Source organism: Diadema antillarum, unplaced genomic scaffold, assembly GCF_040938485.1.
Source record: "Diadema antillarum isolate AM-2024a unplaced genomic scaffold, OU_Dant_1.0 scf00000036, whole genome shotgun sequence".
Classification (NCBI taxonomy): domain Eukaryota; kingdom Metazoa; phylum Echinodermata; class Echinoidea; order Diadematoida; family Diadematidae; genus Diadema; species Diadema antillarum.
The window spans coordinates 4,730,059-4,742,663 of NW_027270925.1; the positions used below are offsets into that span (position 1 = coordinate 4,730,059).

General features: G+C 38.1%; 1 protein-coding gene across 1 annotated transcript; it reads left to right on the forward strand.

Moving 5' to 3' along the window:
* The first annotated feature begins 6,936 nt into the window (after positions 1 to 6,936).
* LOC139745525 (cytochrome b-c1 complex subunit Rieske, mitochondrial-like) lies at positions 6,937 to 12,232 on the forward strand. Its single transcript, XM_071655918.1, has 3 exons — positions 6,937 to 7,213; positions 10,213 to 10,481; positions 11,097 to 12,232. Exons 1-3 carry the CDS (start codon positions 6,997 to 6,999, stop codon positions 11,436 to 11,438), a joined length of 828 nt encoding a protein of 275 aa, XP_071512019.1. The 5' UTR covers positions 6,937 to 6,996; the 3' UTR covers positions 11,439 to 12,232.
* Positions 12,233 to 12,605: the final 373 nt, after the last annotated feature.

Below are 12,605 nucleotides of genomic sequence, written 5' to 3' on the forward strand. Positions count from 1 at the left end.
TCAAAGGTCATATGTACTTCTTTCTGTATCTTCGTTATGACGTGTTATCTCTATGGGAGGGAATTTTCTTTAATGTGAAAATTGACATGATTGTCTCTATCGAGCACTAGCTCACTTACCCTTCGGTGAATTTCTCCCAGATTTTAATATATTGTAGCTGAGACTTTGCGCTATCGTTTTATTTAATTCGTTTTTTCATACGATGTCGGAATTACGATAAAAAATTGGTTGAAATTAAAGCTTATCTTCTATGTATTGAGATATTTCTTTCTTTCTGCAACTTTCTTTGCAATAACTCAAGAAAAACACGCCCTATCACCCCCATATTTTGCACATGTTTAGTTCATGTCTCGTACATTATTTCATAAAATAACAACTACTAGATCGGACAACATCTTGGGTATGTAAATTAGGGTCAAAGGTCATAAATGTTTCATCTTGTATCTTAGTGAATACCTGTCCTATCTTTCCCATATTTTTCACACGTATAGACGATGTCGCGAGAATCATTTCACAAAATAACCACTATTTCATCAGATGTAATCTTGGGAGTGCAAAGGTGGGTCAAAGGTCATATGTATTCATTGCTGTATCTTCGTTATTCAGTGTATACAGAATTTGGTACCAAAGATGGCAGATATGACTCCCTTTTCTAAATGAGAATGCAAACATCACACGGCCAATGTCTCTAAACACAGATGAAACTTGTATGGTCATGCCTATTGCGATCAGGACTCGAATCATTGATAAAAAAAATCGGATCACCTTAATTTGTCAGTGATGACAAATTACAATCTCTAGTTAGGTGATCCGAGTATCCTTCGGATCACCTTCTGTATCTGTACGGATTCTTTCTTCTTCTTTCTTTCTTTATTTCTCCGCAAAAGTTGTGCAGAGGTTAGCTCAGAAAGTCCGCTGCCTATCAATTTCAAAATTATACCATGTATGCATCATGTCCCAAAGACGACAAATCTAATGTATCATTGTGATCAGTGGACCGTGACGTCACTATGACGTCATTATATGAAAACACATTCTCAATCATATCTCATTAATGGAATGAAATTTTTCAATGAAATTTACGTCACATATATTTCAAATTATGCGCATTCTACTCATGTTCTCAAAATTCATATTTTCTCTTAAAACGTGCGCGTACGCGCGCGTTGAAATATTTGTATGCTCCAATCGAGCTCAAAATTTTTTTGCACACGTTTCAGACCATTTGGAGCATTTTTTGAAAAATTGAAAAAATCGGACGGACGCGTACGCGCGCGCGCATATACGCACGCACAGCTCATGTGCAATTGAAATTTCCAGTTTTTTCACTTTGATCGGATGTCTGAAATGTTAAGGAATATTTATACCAAGTTTCAAATCAATCCGACTCAATATGACGTCATACGGGCCCGTCAAAGTTGAAATTCCGCGCGCGCGTCAATGGCGATATACAGTGCAACTATGCCAAAAAACTGCCAATTTTAAATCCGATTTTACTCGTCAGGATGGACGGTGACCCCCCATTTTCTGTACATATTTTGAAAGCTGATGAGTTGTACATGTCATTTCATGGGGTGGCAATGCTGACAAAATGATTAAAAGATATCAAATTTCTTAATAAAGTAAAAAAAGTAAATTTTCAAAATGACGTCATCAAATTTCAAGTTCATTCGAGCATATCTCACTAGTCCTTAGTCAATTTTCACCCAGATTTCAGTATGATGTAGCTTATTTAATGTTCTTTCAAACATAGAATTACAATATTTTGATTGGATAACGGTATCACCTCGTAAAAATGGATTAAAAGTAATCTTGTCAAATTTGACCAGTTTACGTGTTATCTCTATGGGAGTGCAGTTTTTCTGGAAATGAAAATTGACATGACTATCTTTATCGAGCACTAGCTCACTTAAGCTTCGGTAAATTTCTCCCAGATTTTAATATGTTGTAGCTGAGACTTTACGCTACCGTAAGTGTGCCCTTCGTTTTTTCATACGATGTCAAAATCACGTCAAAAAATTGGGTTGAAATTCAGGCTTATCTTCGATGTATTGAGATATTTCTTTCTTTCTGCAACTTTCTTTGCAATAACTCAAGAAAAACGGCCTCTATCACTTCTATATTTTGCACATGTTTAGTTCATGTCACGTGAATTATTTCATAAAATAACAGCTACTTGATCGGACACCATCTTGGGTATGTAAATTAGGGTCAAAGGTCATAGGTGTTTCACCCTGTATCTTAGTGAATACATGTCTTATCTTTCCCATATTTTGCACACGCAAAGACCATGTTACAAGGATCATTTCACAAAATAATCACTTTTTACTCAGATGCCATCTTGTCTGTGCAAATTGAGGTCAAAGGTCATATGTACTTCTTTTTGTATCTTCGTTATGACGTGTTATCTCTATGGGAGGGAATTTTCTTTAATGTGAAAATTGACATGATTGTCTTTATCGAGCACTAGCTCACTTACCCTTCGGTGAATTTCTCCCAGATTTTAATATATTGTAGCTGAGACTTTGCGCTATCGTTTCATTTCCTTCGTTTTTTCATACGATGTCGGAATTACGATAAAAAATTGGTTGAAATTAAAGCTTATCTTCTATGTATTGAGATATTTCTTTCTTTCTGCAACTTTCTTTGCAATAACTCAAGAAAAACATGCCCTATCACCCCCATATTTTGCACATGTTTAGTTCATGTCTCGTACATTATTTCATAAAATAACAACTACTAGATCGGACAACATCTTGGGTATGTAAATTAGGGTCAAAGGTCATAAATGTTTCATCTTGTATCTTAGTGAATACCTGTCCTATCTTTCCCATATTTTCCACACGTATAGACGATGTCGCGAGAATCATTTCACAAAATAACCACTATTTCATCAGATGCAATCTTGGGAGTGCAAAGGTGGGTCAAAGGTCATATGTATTCATTGCTGTATCTTCGTTATTCAGTGTATACAGAATTTGGTACCAAAGATGGCAGATATGACTCCCTTTTCTAAATGAGAATGCAAACATCACACGGCCAATGTCTCTAAACACAGATGAAACTTGTATGGTCATGCCTATTGCGATCAGGACTCGAATCATTGATAAAAAAAAATCGGATCACCTTAATTTGTCAGTGATGACAAATTACAATCTCTAGTTTTTCTTTATTTCTCCCCAAAAGTTGTGCAGAGGTTAGCTCAGAAAGTGCTATGGTTATCATGTTCAAACTTACACCATGTATGCATCATGTCCCAAAGACGACAAATCTAATGTATCATTGTGATCAGTCAACCGTGTCGTCACTATGACGTCATTATATGAAAACACATTCTCAATCATATCTCATTAATGGAATGGAATTTTTCAATGAAATTTACGTCACATATATTTCAACTTATGTGCATTCTACTCATGTTCTCAAAATTCATATTTTCTCTTAAAACGTGCGCGTACGCGCGCGTTGAAATATTTGTATGCTCCAATCGAGCTCAAAATTTTTTTGCACACGTTTCAGACCATTTAGAGCATTTTTTGAAAAATTGAAAAAATCGGACGGACGCGTACGCGCGCGCGCATATACGCACGCACAGCTCATATGTAATTGAAATTTCCAGTTTTTTCACTTTGATCAGATGTCTAAAATGTCAAGGAATATTTCTACCAAGTTTCAAGTCAATCCAACTCATTATGACGTCATACGGGCCCGTCAAAGTTGAAATTCCGCGCGCGCGTCAATGGCGATATACAGTGCAACTATGCCAAGAAACTATCAATTTTAAATCCGATTTTACTCGTCAGGATGGACGGTGACCCCCCATTTTCTTTACATATTTTGAAAGCTGATGAGTTGTACTTGTCATTTCATGAGGTGGCAATGCTGACAAAATGATTAAAAGATATCAAATTTCTTAATAAAGTAAAAAAAGTAAATTTTCATAATGACGTCATCAAATTTCAAATTCATTCGAGCGTATCCCACTAGTCCTTTGTCAATTTTAACCCAAATTTCAGTATGTTGTAGCTTATGAAATGTTCTTTCAAACATAATATAACAATATTTTGATTGGATAATGGTATCACCTCGTAAAAATGGATTGAAAGTAATCTTGTCAAATTTGACCAGTTTACGTGTTATCTCTATGGGAGTGCAGTTTTTCTGGGAATGAAAATTGACATGACTATCTTTATCGAGCACTAGCTCACTTACCCTTCGGTAAATTTCTCCCAGATTTTGATATGTTGTAGCTGAGACTTTACGCTACCGTAAGTGTGCCCTTCGTTTTGTCATACGATGTCGGGATCACGTCAAATATTTTGGTTGAAATTCAGGCTTATCTTCGACGTATTGAGACATTTCTTTTTTTCTGCAACTTTCTTTGCAATAACTCAAGAAAAACGGCCTCTATCACTTCCATATTTTGCACATGTTTAGTTTATGTCACGTAAATTATTTCAAAAAATAACAACTACTTGATCAGACACCATCTTGGGTATGTAAATTAGGGTCAAAGGTCATAAGTGTTTCATCCTGTATCTTAGTGAATACATGTCCTATCTTTCCCATATTTTGCACACGCAAAGACCATGTTACAAGAATCATTTCACAAAATAACTACTTTTTACTCAGATGCCATCTTGTCTGTGCAAATTGAGGTCAAAGGTCATATGTACTTCTTTTTGTATCTTCGTTATGACGTGTTATCTCTATGGGAGGGAATTTTTTTTAATGTGAAAATTGACATGATTGTCTTTATCGAGCACTAGCTCACTTACCCTTCGGTGAATTTCTCCCAGATTTTAATATGTTGTAGCTGAGACTTTGCACTATCGTGAAATTGCCCTTCGTTTTTTCATACGATGTCGGGATCACGATAAAAAACTTGGTTGAAATTAAAGCTTATCTTCTATGTATTGAGATATTTCTTTTTTTCTGCAACTTTCTTTGCAATAACTCAAGAAAAACACGTCCTATCACCCCCTTATTTTGCCCATGTTTAGTTCATGTCACGTACATTATTTCATAAAATAACAACTACTAGATGGGACAACATCTTGGTTATGTAAATTAGGGTCAAATGTCATAAATGTTTCATCTTGTATCTTGGTGAATACCTGTCCTATCTTTCCCATATTTTTGACACGTATAGACGATGTCGCGAAAATCATTTCACAAAATAACCACTATTTCATCAGATGCAATCTTGGGAGTGCAAAGGTGGGTCAAAGGTCATATGTATTTGTTGCTGTTTCTTCGTTATAGTGTATGCAGAATTTGGTACCAAACATGGCAGATATGACTCCCTTTGCTAAATGAGAATGCAAACATAACACTGCCAATGTCTCTAAACACAGATGAAACTTGTATGGTCATGCCTATTGCGATCAGGACTCGAATCATTGATAAAAAAAAATCGGATCACCTTAATTTGTCAGTGATGACAAATTACAATCTCTAGTTTATATTCTTTCTGGTCAGTTTATTCTGTCTTTATTTGTTACAAACTCAAAAAGCTGCATCACTTCGGTGATCCCTCGCATTTATCCCCAAGTTGAATTATCCTTCGGGTTTATGCCAGGTTCAAGTGTGTGCGTGTGTGTCACACACAAACACACTGCTATAGCTTCTGACCACCCGAGCATTGAGAATTAAGGGTTTCTGGGACGAACACTGCACTAGGGCTTTCTATAGCTCAGTCGGTAGAGCACCGGTCTAGCAATCCGGAGGTCTCGGGTTCGAATCCCGATGGAATCCCATTTTCTTTGCTCACTTTTCCACTAATAATTTATATTCTTTCTGGTCAGTTTATTCTGTCTTTATTTGTTACAAACTCAAAAAGCTGCATCACTTCGGTGATCCCTCGCATTTATCCCCAAGTTGAATTATCCTTCGGGTTTATGCCAGGTTCAAGTGTGTGCGTGTGTGTCACACACAAACACACTGCTATAGCTTCTGACCACCCGAGCATTGAGAATTAAGGGTTTCTGGGACGAACACTGCACTAGGGCTTTCTATAGCTCAGTCGGTAGAGCACCGGTCTAGCAATCCGGAGGTCTCGGGTTCGAATCCCGATGGAATCCCATTTTCTTTGCTCACTTTTCCACTAATAATTTATATTCTTTCTGGTCAGTTTATTCTGTCTTTATTTGTTACAAACTCAAAAAGCTGCATCACTTCGGTGATCCCTCGCATTTATCCCCAAGTTGAATTATCCTTCGGGTTTATGCCAGGTTCAAGTGTGTGCGTGTGTGTCACACACAAACACACTGCTATAGCTTCTGACCACCCGAGCATTGAGAATTAAGGGTTTCTGGGACGAACACTGCACTAGGGCTTTCTATAGCTCAGTCGGTAGAGCACCGGTCTAGCAATCCGGAGGTCTCGGGTTCGAATCCCGATGGAATCCCATTTTCTTTGCTCACTTTTCCACTAATAATTTATATTCTTTCTGGTCAGTTTATTCTGTCTTTATTTGTTACAATAATAATAATAATAATAATAATAATAATAATAATGATAATAATAATGATTATATTAAAATAATACTGAAGTACATAATTTTGAACTAGATCTATAGCTATTACATACAAAAGGTATGAATGCTGAACAAAAACAAAAATAGAATGAATGTACGTTGCAACAATGGTCGAGTGATTATCGTTAGCTTCAGGTACAGTCTTTGTGAACTCTGTAAAAGAAACATTTAACGTTAAATTGGCAACGCAAATCATGATTGGTTTCTTCAGTCGATCCCAAGCTTTCTGCGTAATAATAATGTACAAAACGCCGGTTACGTATCGCAGCCTCCCATGGTCATACACAGACAGGCATGCAATTACTGATCGTACACTTCACACACGTTACGTGACTACGTACAAGTAATACCGTACGTGTACCATACACAGTACCATACATTGAATAGCTTCACATCACTCGATACTCTGAGTGTTAGAGGGACCGGCAGTCGTCTTAAAATCAATCCACTTCGAGAAAATGTACTCGGCGGTCAGTAAACTTGGAGTTGTTGCTCCTTTTGTTAACGCAACAGCACACAATGTGGCGTGTCAAATTAGACCAGCTGTTGTTACATCAACTGTGATCCATAAAATTGCTATGCCACTTCCAGAAAAGGAAGATAGGCTCTCAAACTACAAGCTTACTGCCCTCCTTCCCACATCACACACTACGCGATCAACGTCCGGTGTGCAAGGTATGTATAGACTACTAAGTATAGTGACTTATTCTATTACTAAGTATTAGTGAATAGTGTACTAAAGAACCTACACTCAGCCGATGAGGGGAATATAACTTTATTTGTCCCAAATTGTGTATTCCACTAGCACTACTTTACCACTAACAAGTTAGTACAGTAAATTTAAATTTTACTGTACTAAATGTACTTTACCTTGAGACCTGGTCCTAAGATTCAAGCGTTTGCAATTGAACAGGATATTTACAACACTTCACTGGGTCACTGTCAAGTGTCACTGCACATATCACATTCTGAAAAGTAAGCTGTGTAAAGTGTAACCTATAGAGTAAAATATCCCGTTTGCGGCAGTTTAAGCATTGTTAAGGGTTTTTCCAACTTGTAAACAAATCAGGCAAATTATTTTCAACCATTTCATATATCATAGACAAGATTATTCATTAACGCAATTGTTTTCATAAAAGAAATTTACAATTGACCAACGCAGTTTTCATGATTTACCAGGGCAAAACCCGGCACAATTTTCGCCGATAAGGGCGATATGCGCGTAGTATTTCTGCTTGCGGCACGATGTACAATCCCTATGCAATACGCGCGTGCTCCGCGATCTTTAGCTGAACGCCTTCACATATCTCGCGAACATTGCGTAAGCGCCAATTCCCATTGCGAAAGCACGTGAAAATAGCGGGCGCACATGCATTGGCCGCAAACAAGATCGCAATTCTGGCGGTGTTGTTGATGTCTTTCTCGTGTTTTTCTGAATTTTTTCGATGGTAATAACATCCACTTTTCGAACAAAAGTGGCGGCCCACATCGGCTCGCGAAAGTTCTATTTTATGTGAGGATATGTTTTCAAAATCCATGAGCATCGGGAAAACGACAAAAAATCAAGTTTCTTGGACCATTATTTCTTAATTGTTATGTTAAGAAGTACCGAAAATTTTGTTTTGGATGCGATATGTTGTCATTTAGGTGAGAAAATTTCACTTTTGTCAGAGATTGTGCCCTTTTTATCGGTTGGTTTTTGTTGATTGCTAGTGTGTTAGTATATGTGTAGTGTGCATGTAACAGTGCAATGCTGTGTTTAGCGGTATATTACCACGTATGTTGTACCTGCCGCGAACAGCTGCACGGCCGCTTACTGACGCAGTTACTCTAGACTCAATGTCCTGGTACGGGGTCATGGCATGGGGATGGGTGCACCACGTCCACAGTCGACCGGCTTGTTGCTTGTAGAGAAAGTGCCCCCCCCCCCCCCCCCCCCCCAGCCCAGGGCCCCTCAGCCCTGCATGCTGGATGCCTCCTCTCGGAGCAAACTGCCCCCCCTTCAGAATACAGAAAGTAGAAACAACGATCAACTGTTTGTGTTACTGTTAGATCTAGACCTATTTGAATGTTGGCGCTAACTTGTGCACTTTTAATCTTTTGAGGTTCTGTGCCTTTTAGTTTTTATCAAAAAAGGATTATGGGTTTGTTCATGTTGTGTGTGTATGTCTGTGTGTAGTGAATGAAACAAGATTGTGACAAATGTGGATATTCAATATAAGACAATGCAATGGTGAAAGAATATACACATAAAGTCTTTTAAAAAAGGCTGGGAAAAGGGGGAAAAGGAAATGAAAGAAAAGAACCTAAAGAAAATGAAACAAAAGGTTTACAAAATAGAGAGTTCGCTGAAAGAAAATGGAAGGAAAGAAACGAGAGAAACTTGCATTTTAAAAAAACACTAGGGAGAGATTGATATGTTTGAAAAGAAAAGAGGAAGGCAAAGAGAAAAATATAGATTGAAAATGTCAGAACAGCACTACATAGAATACTGAGAGATGAATCAACTTGATGAAAGCCAAGATGATTAGGAAGGAAAGAAAGAATTTAATACAGGTTTAAAAATGAATGAAGAAAAGGATTCGTTGGAACGACACATAAAGAGATTCTCTCGAGGATAAAAAGGAAAGACCCTTGTAGTTAGAGGGAAAAACAACCCAGGAAGGAAACAACAATTAGGCAGAAAGTTCAGTTAAATAGGAAATTTAGAAAGCTAGACAAGGGGAAACTCACAAAGAAGTAATTGATTAAAAGGAAAGGAACATTTAGGCATAGATACTACCTGAAAATGAAAGAAGAAGATAAAGATAAAAGTGGCAGCACACACTTGCGCACGCACTCAAATGCTTTGAAGCTACAACTGCTCACTCAAGACTTGGCTGAGGAAAAGAGAAAAACAAATTTTAGCTTTTCAACGACACCATAGAAAAAGCCACTGTGTTGTTACATTCAGACCAAATTGACCCAATACATAGTGCATGCGCTGAACGTATTTGTACTGTGCTTGTGTACAGGGAATCATTTCAGGTTACAGTAAACAACGTATGCATGTTATTATATTTGCACATGCTTTTAGAAAAAAAAAAAACTGAACTATCGCATTTTATACAATCTGATTTTGTTCATTATCATTCTATGCTTTTTTTACAAACGAAAAAATGTAATTATTTCAGAATGATTCAATACACGAGGAAGAGATAGGTGTAGAAAGCATCTCGAATATCACCTTGATGAGTACTTATCAAGAACGCATGTACGACATACATGCGAAGAGATGTTCAGACAAAAAATAAAGAACACATTTCAACCCTACTTCTTTTTCATTTTCCTTTTTTTTTTACATTGATTCACAAGTAATTCCTTTGTATTTTCTCTCAATAATAATGATCCATACTTGTGTGATTTAACAAGGCAAAGACTTTTCAGTTAGATTGATTGGATGACTTTGTGCTTGTGTTTTTCTTTATGGTTACAGTATAACGAGGTACTGGTTATAACAGGGTAATATTGGTGGTCCCACAGACCTCGTTATAACAGGGTTTCACTGTACCAGCTACTTCCAGCACAGAGGAGGCAACCCAGTACACTGTCTTGCAGTAGAATTGTTCACATACATACACTGAAATGTATTTGTTAATCTGCTGTAAATACACTTTTGTACCTTTGTCGTGCAGGTCCTGGCCATGTCAGGTTTGCGCACACAGATGTCCGGGTTCCAGATTTCTCAGAGTACAGGCGGGACACATCTCAGGACCCTAACAAGCCGGCTGGAACATCATCCATCGACCGGCAGATGTTCACCTACCTCTTGGTTGGCGGCGGCAGTATCGCCGCGGCCTACAGTGCCAAGAACATCGTGACAGACTTCATCCAGACCATGAATGCGTCTGCTGACGTTCTGGCCATGGCCAAGATTGAGATTAAGCTGGATGAGATTCCAGAGGTTAGTGCTATCAATTATGTATGCCCTGTTTCACACCTTTCTTGAACAGCATGCCTATGCTCAGATTCATTTGCAAATGCAAATTTTTAGTTTTCTTCTGTGGTTGGAGTCCATATTTCATATAATTTCAGAAACAGGCTCAGCAGCTTTGTCTCATATAAGCAGCTCATAAGCCTAGTCAAAGTGTGAAAGTATTTGACTGAATTTAGGATTACGTAAAGCATGGCTACTGTCTCCCCAGTCAAATTATTTACTTGTTTAAAAGCAACTTTCCTGTGATTTTTGTTGTCAAAATGGTAATACATGTATCTGTTTTAATCTGTGTTATTGACTTGGTGATTTTTCTTTCTTTTTTTTTTCTTTTTTTTATTTACCAGTCGTATCATGACTCTTAATGAATGGGGATAAACAGAATTAGTCACGTGTTGTCGTACAATGCATTCATGACTGATGTCATATAGTGTCAGGAATATAAATTTGATAGCCTTGTTGGCAGAAGTCAGTGTGTTGGCGATCAAGGAAATGAGAGAAATTTGACAATTCATGCACCTAATGAGTTGAATGTGTTGAGAGAGAACGTCGGGTTAATATTTCCTTTCCTTTCTTTTGCAACAGGGCAAGAACATGACCTTCAAGTGGAGAGGCAAGCCTCTCTTTGTCAGGCACAGGACACAGGAGGAGATCGACGACGTCAACAGCGTTGACGTGGCATCCCTGCGCGACCCCCAGGCCGACAAGGAGCGCGTGCAGAATGACAAGTGGCTGGTACTCATCGGCGTCTGCACCCACCTGGGATGCGTGCCCATTGCCAACGCCGGTGAGTTCGGCGGCTACTACTGCCCCTGTCACGGCTCCCACTACGACGCCTCTGGCCGCATCAGGAAGGGCCCCGCCCCCCTCAATCTCGAGATCCCAGAGTATGTCTTCCCATCCGATGATCTTCTCGTTGTTGGTTAACAGCCATCAAACCTTTCCCCCCGCACAACCATCACATTGCTTTGTGATCGTCAAGACACAAGCCTACATTTCGACAAACTGTACACTTTGAAGAAGCGATCTTGATACAGAATGAGTCCTAGTCTTTTTTTTCAAACTCTCACACAAATTCGCTTTTATCATTCAGTAACAAAGACCACATCTAATGAATTTATGAAATATAGGTTATGCAATATACAAAAAATCTAATAAAGATGTCTTTACTATTGGATAACTGTGTACCACCTGCAGTGATATGCATGTTTTCTTGGAAGTAGTGTATCCAGTAGTGAGCTCAATATCACACTGATATAGAATGGAAATGTTTTAGATATTGGTGAGAAAATTGACATGCTTTATTTATTACCATTTGTGAATAAAGAAAAAAGAGGAACATTAGGATCTTATGCATTGACTGCTTTACAAACTGTATGTATCATCATTGGTCGAGTAAGAAAGTCCTCAGTGTCCACTTTGTGTAGGCTTTGAACAATGTTTTACGTGTAGTCCTGGCGCTCTGTCATAGACAATACCTCACCTCATCATGGCAGTGGACTGGTTTATATTAAGCACCATATGCAGAGCAGTATGTGAATACTTGCCTAGAATATTTTTGTAGGCGATTATTGTGAGGTACGTGCAACAGAGGAGAGGAGTCCTGCAATTTGGCATGGTGAAGAATTTGCTGTCCCATCATGACTAGTAGGTATTTTACGACACCCACTGTGTGTTTTATCTATGTACAAGAGTTGAATTAAAGATTGAGAGTTATTGTATTAAAAGAGATGTTGTAAAAGAACCAGTGGATCTCCCATTTCTCTCCCTTTTGTGTGTGTGTGTGTGTGTGTGTGTGCGTGTGTGTATTTTAGTGTCCCTCCTGTGATACGGTATATTATATTGATACATCTGGCATGAATGATGAAACGAATTCTCTCTTTATTTGGAAAAAAAAAAATGGGGCCCTGTTGAAAATTATTAGTCCCAGCTGGTTCTGATATCAAATAAAAAAATGTTGGAAAAAAAAAATCAAAAAATGCTATGATTTATACGTAGCATACTGATAGGATGTCTCCATGAGGGAGCTCATATTCATATATTGCTCATGATGAGAGGTCTCCATATGGAATCTCGTATTATAATCCGAAATGG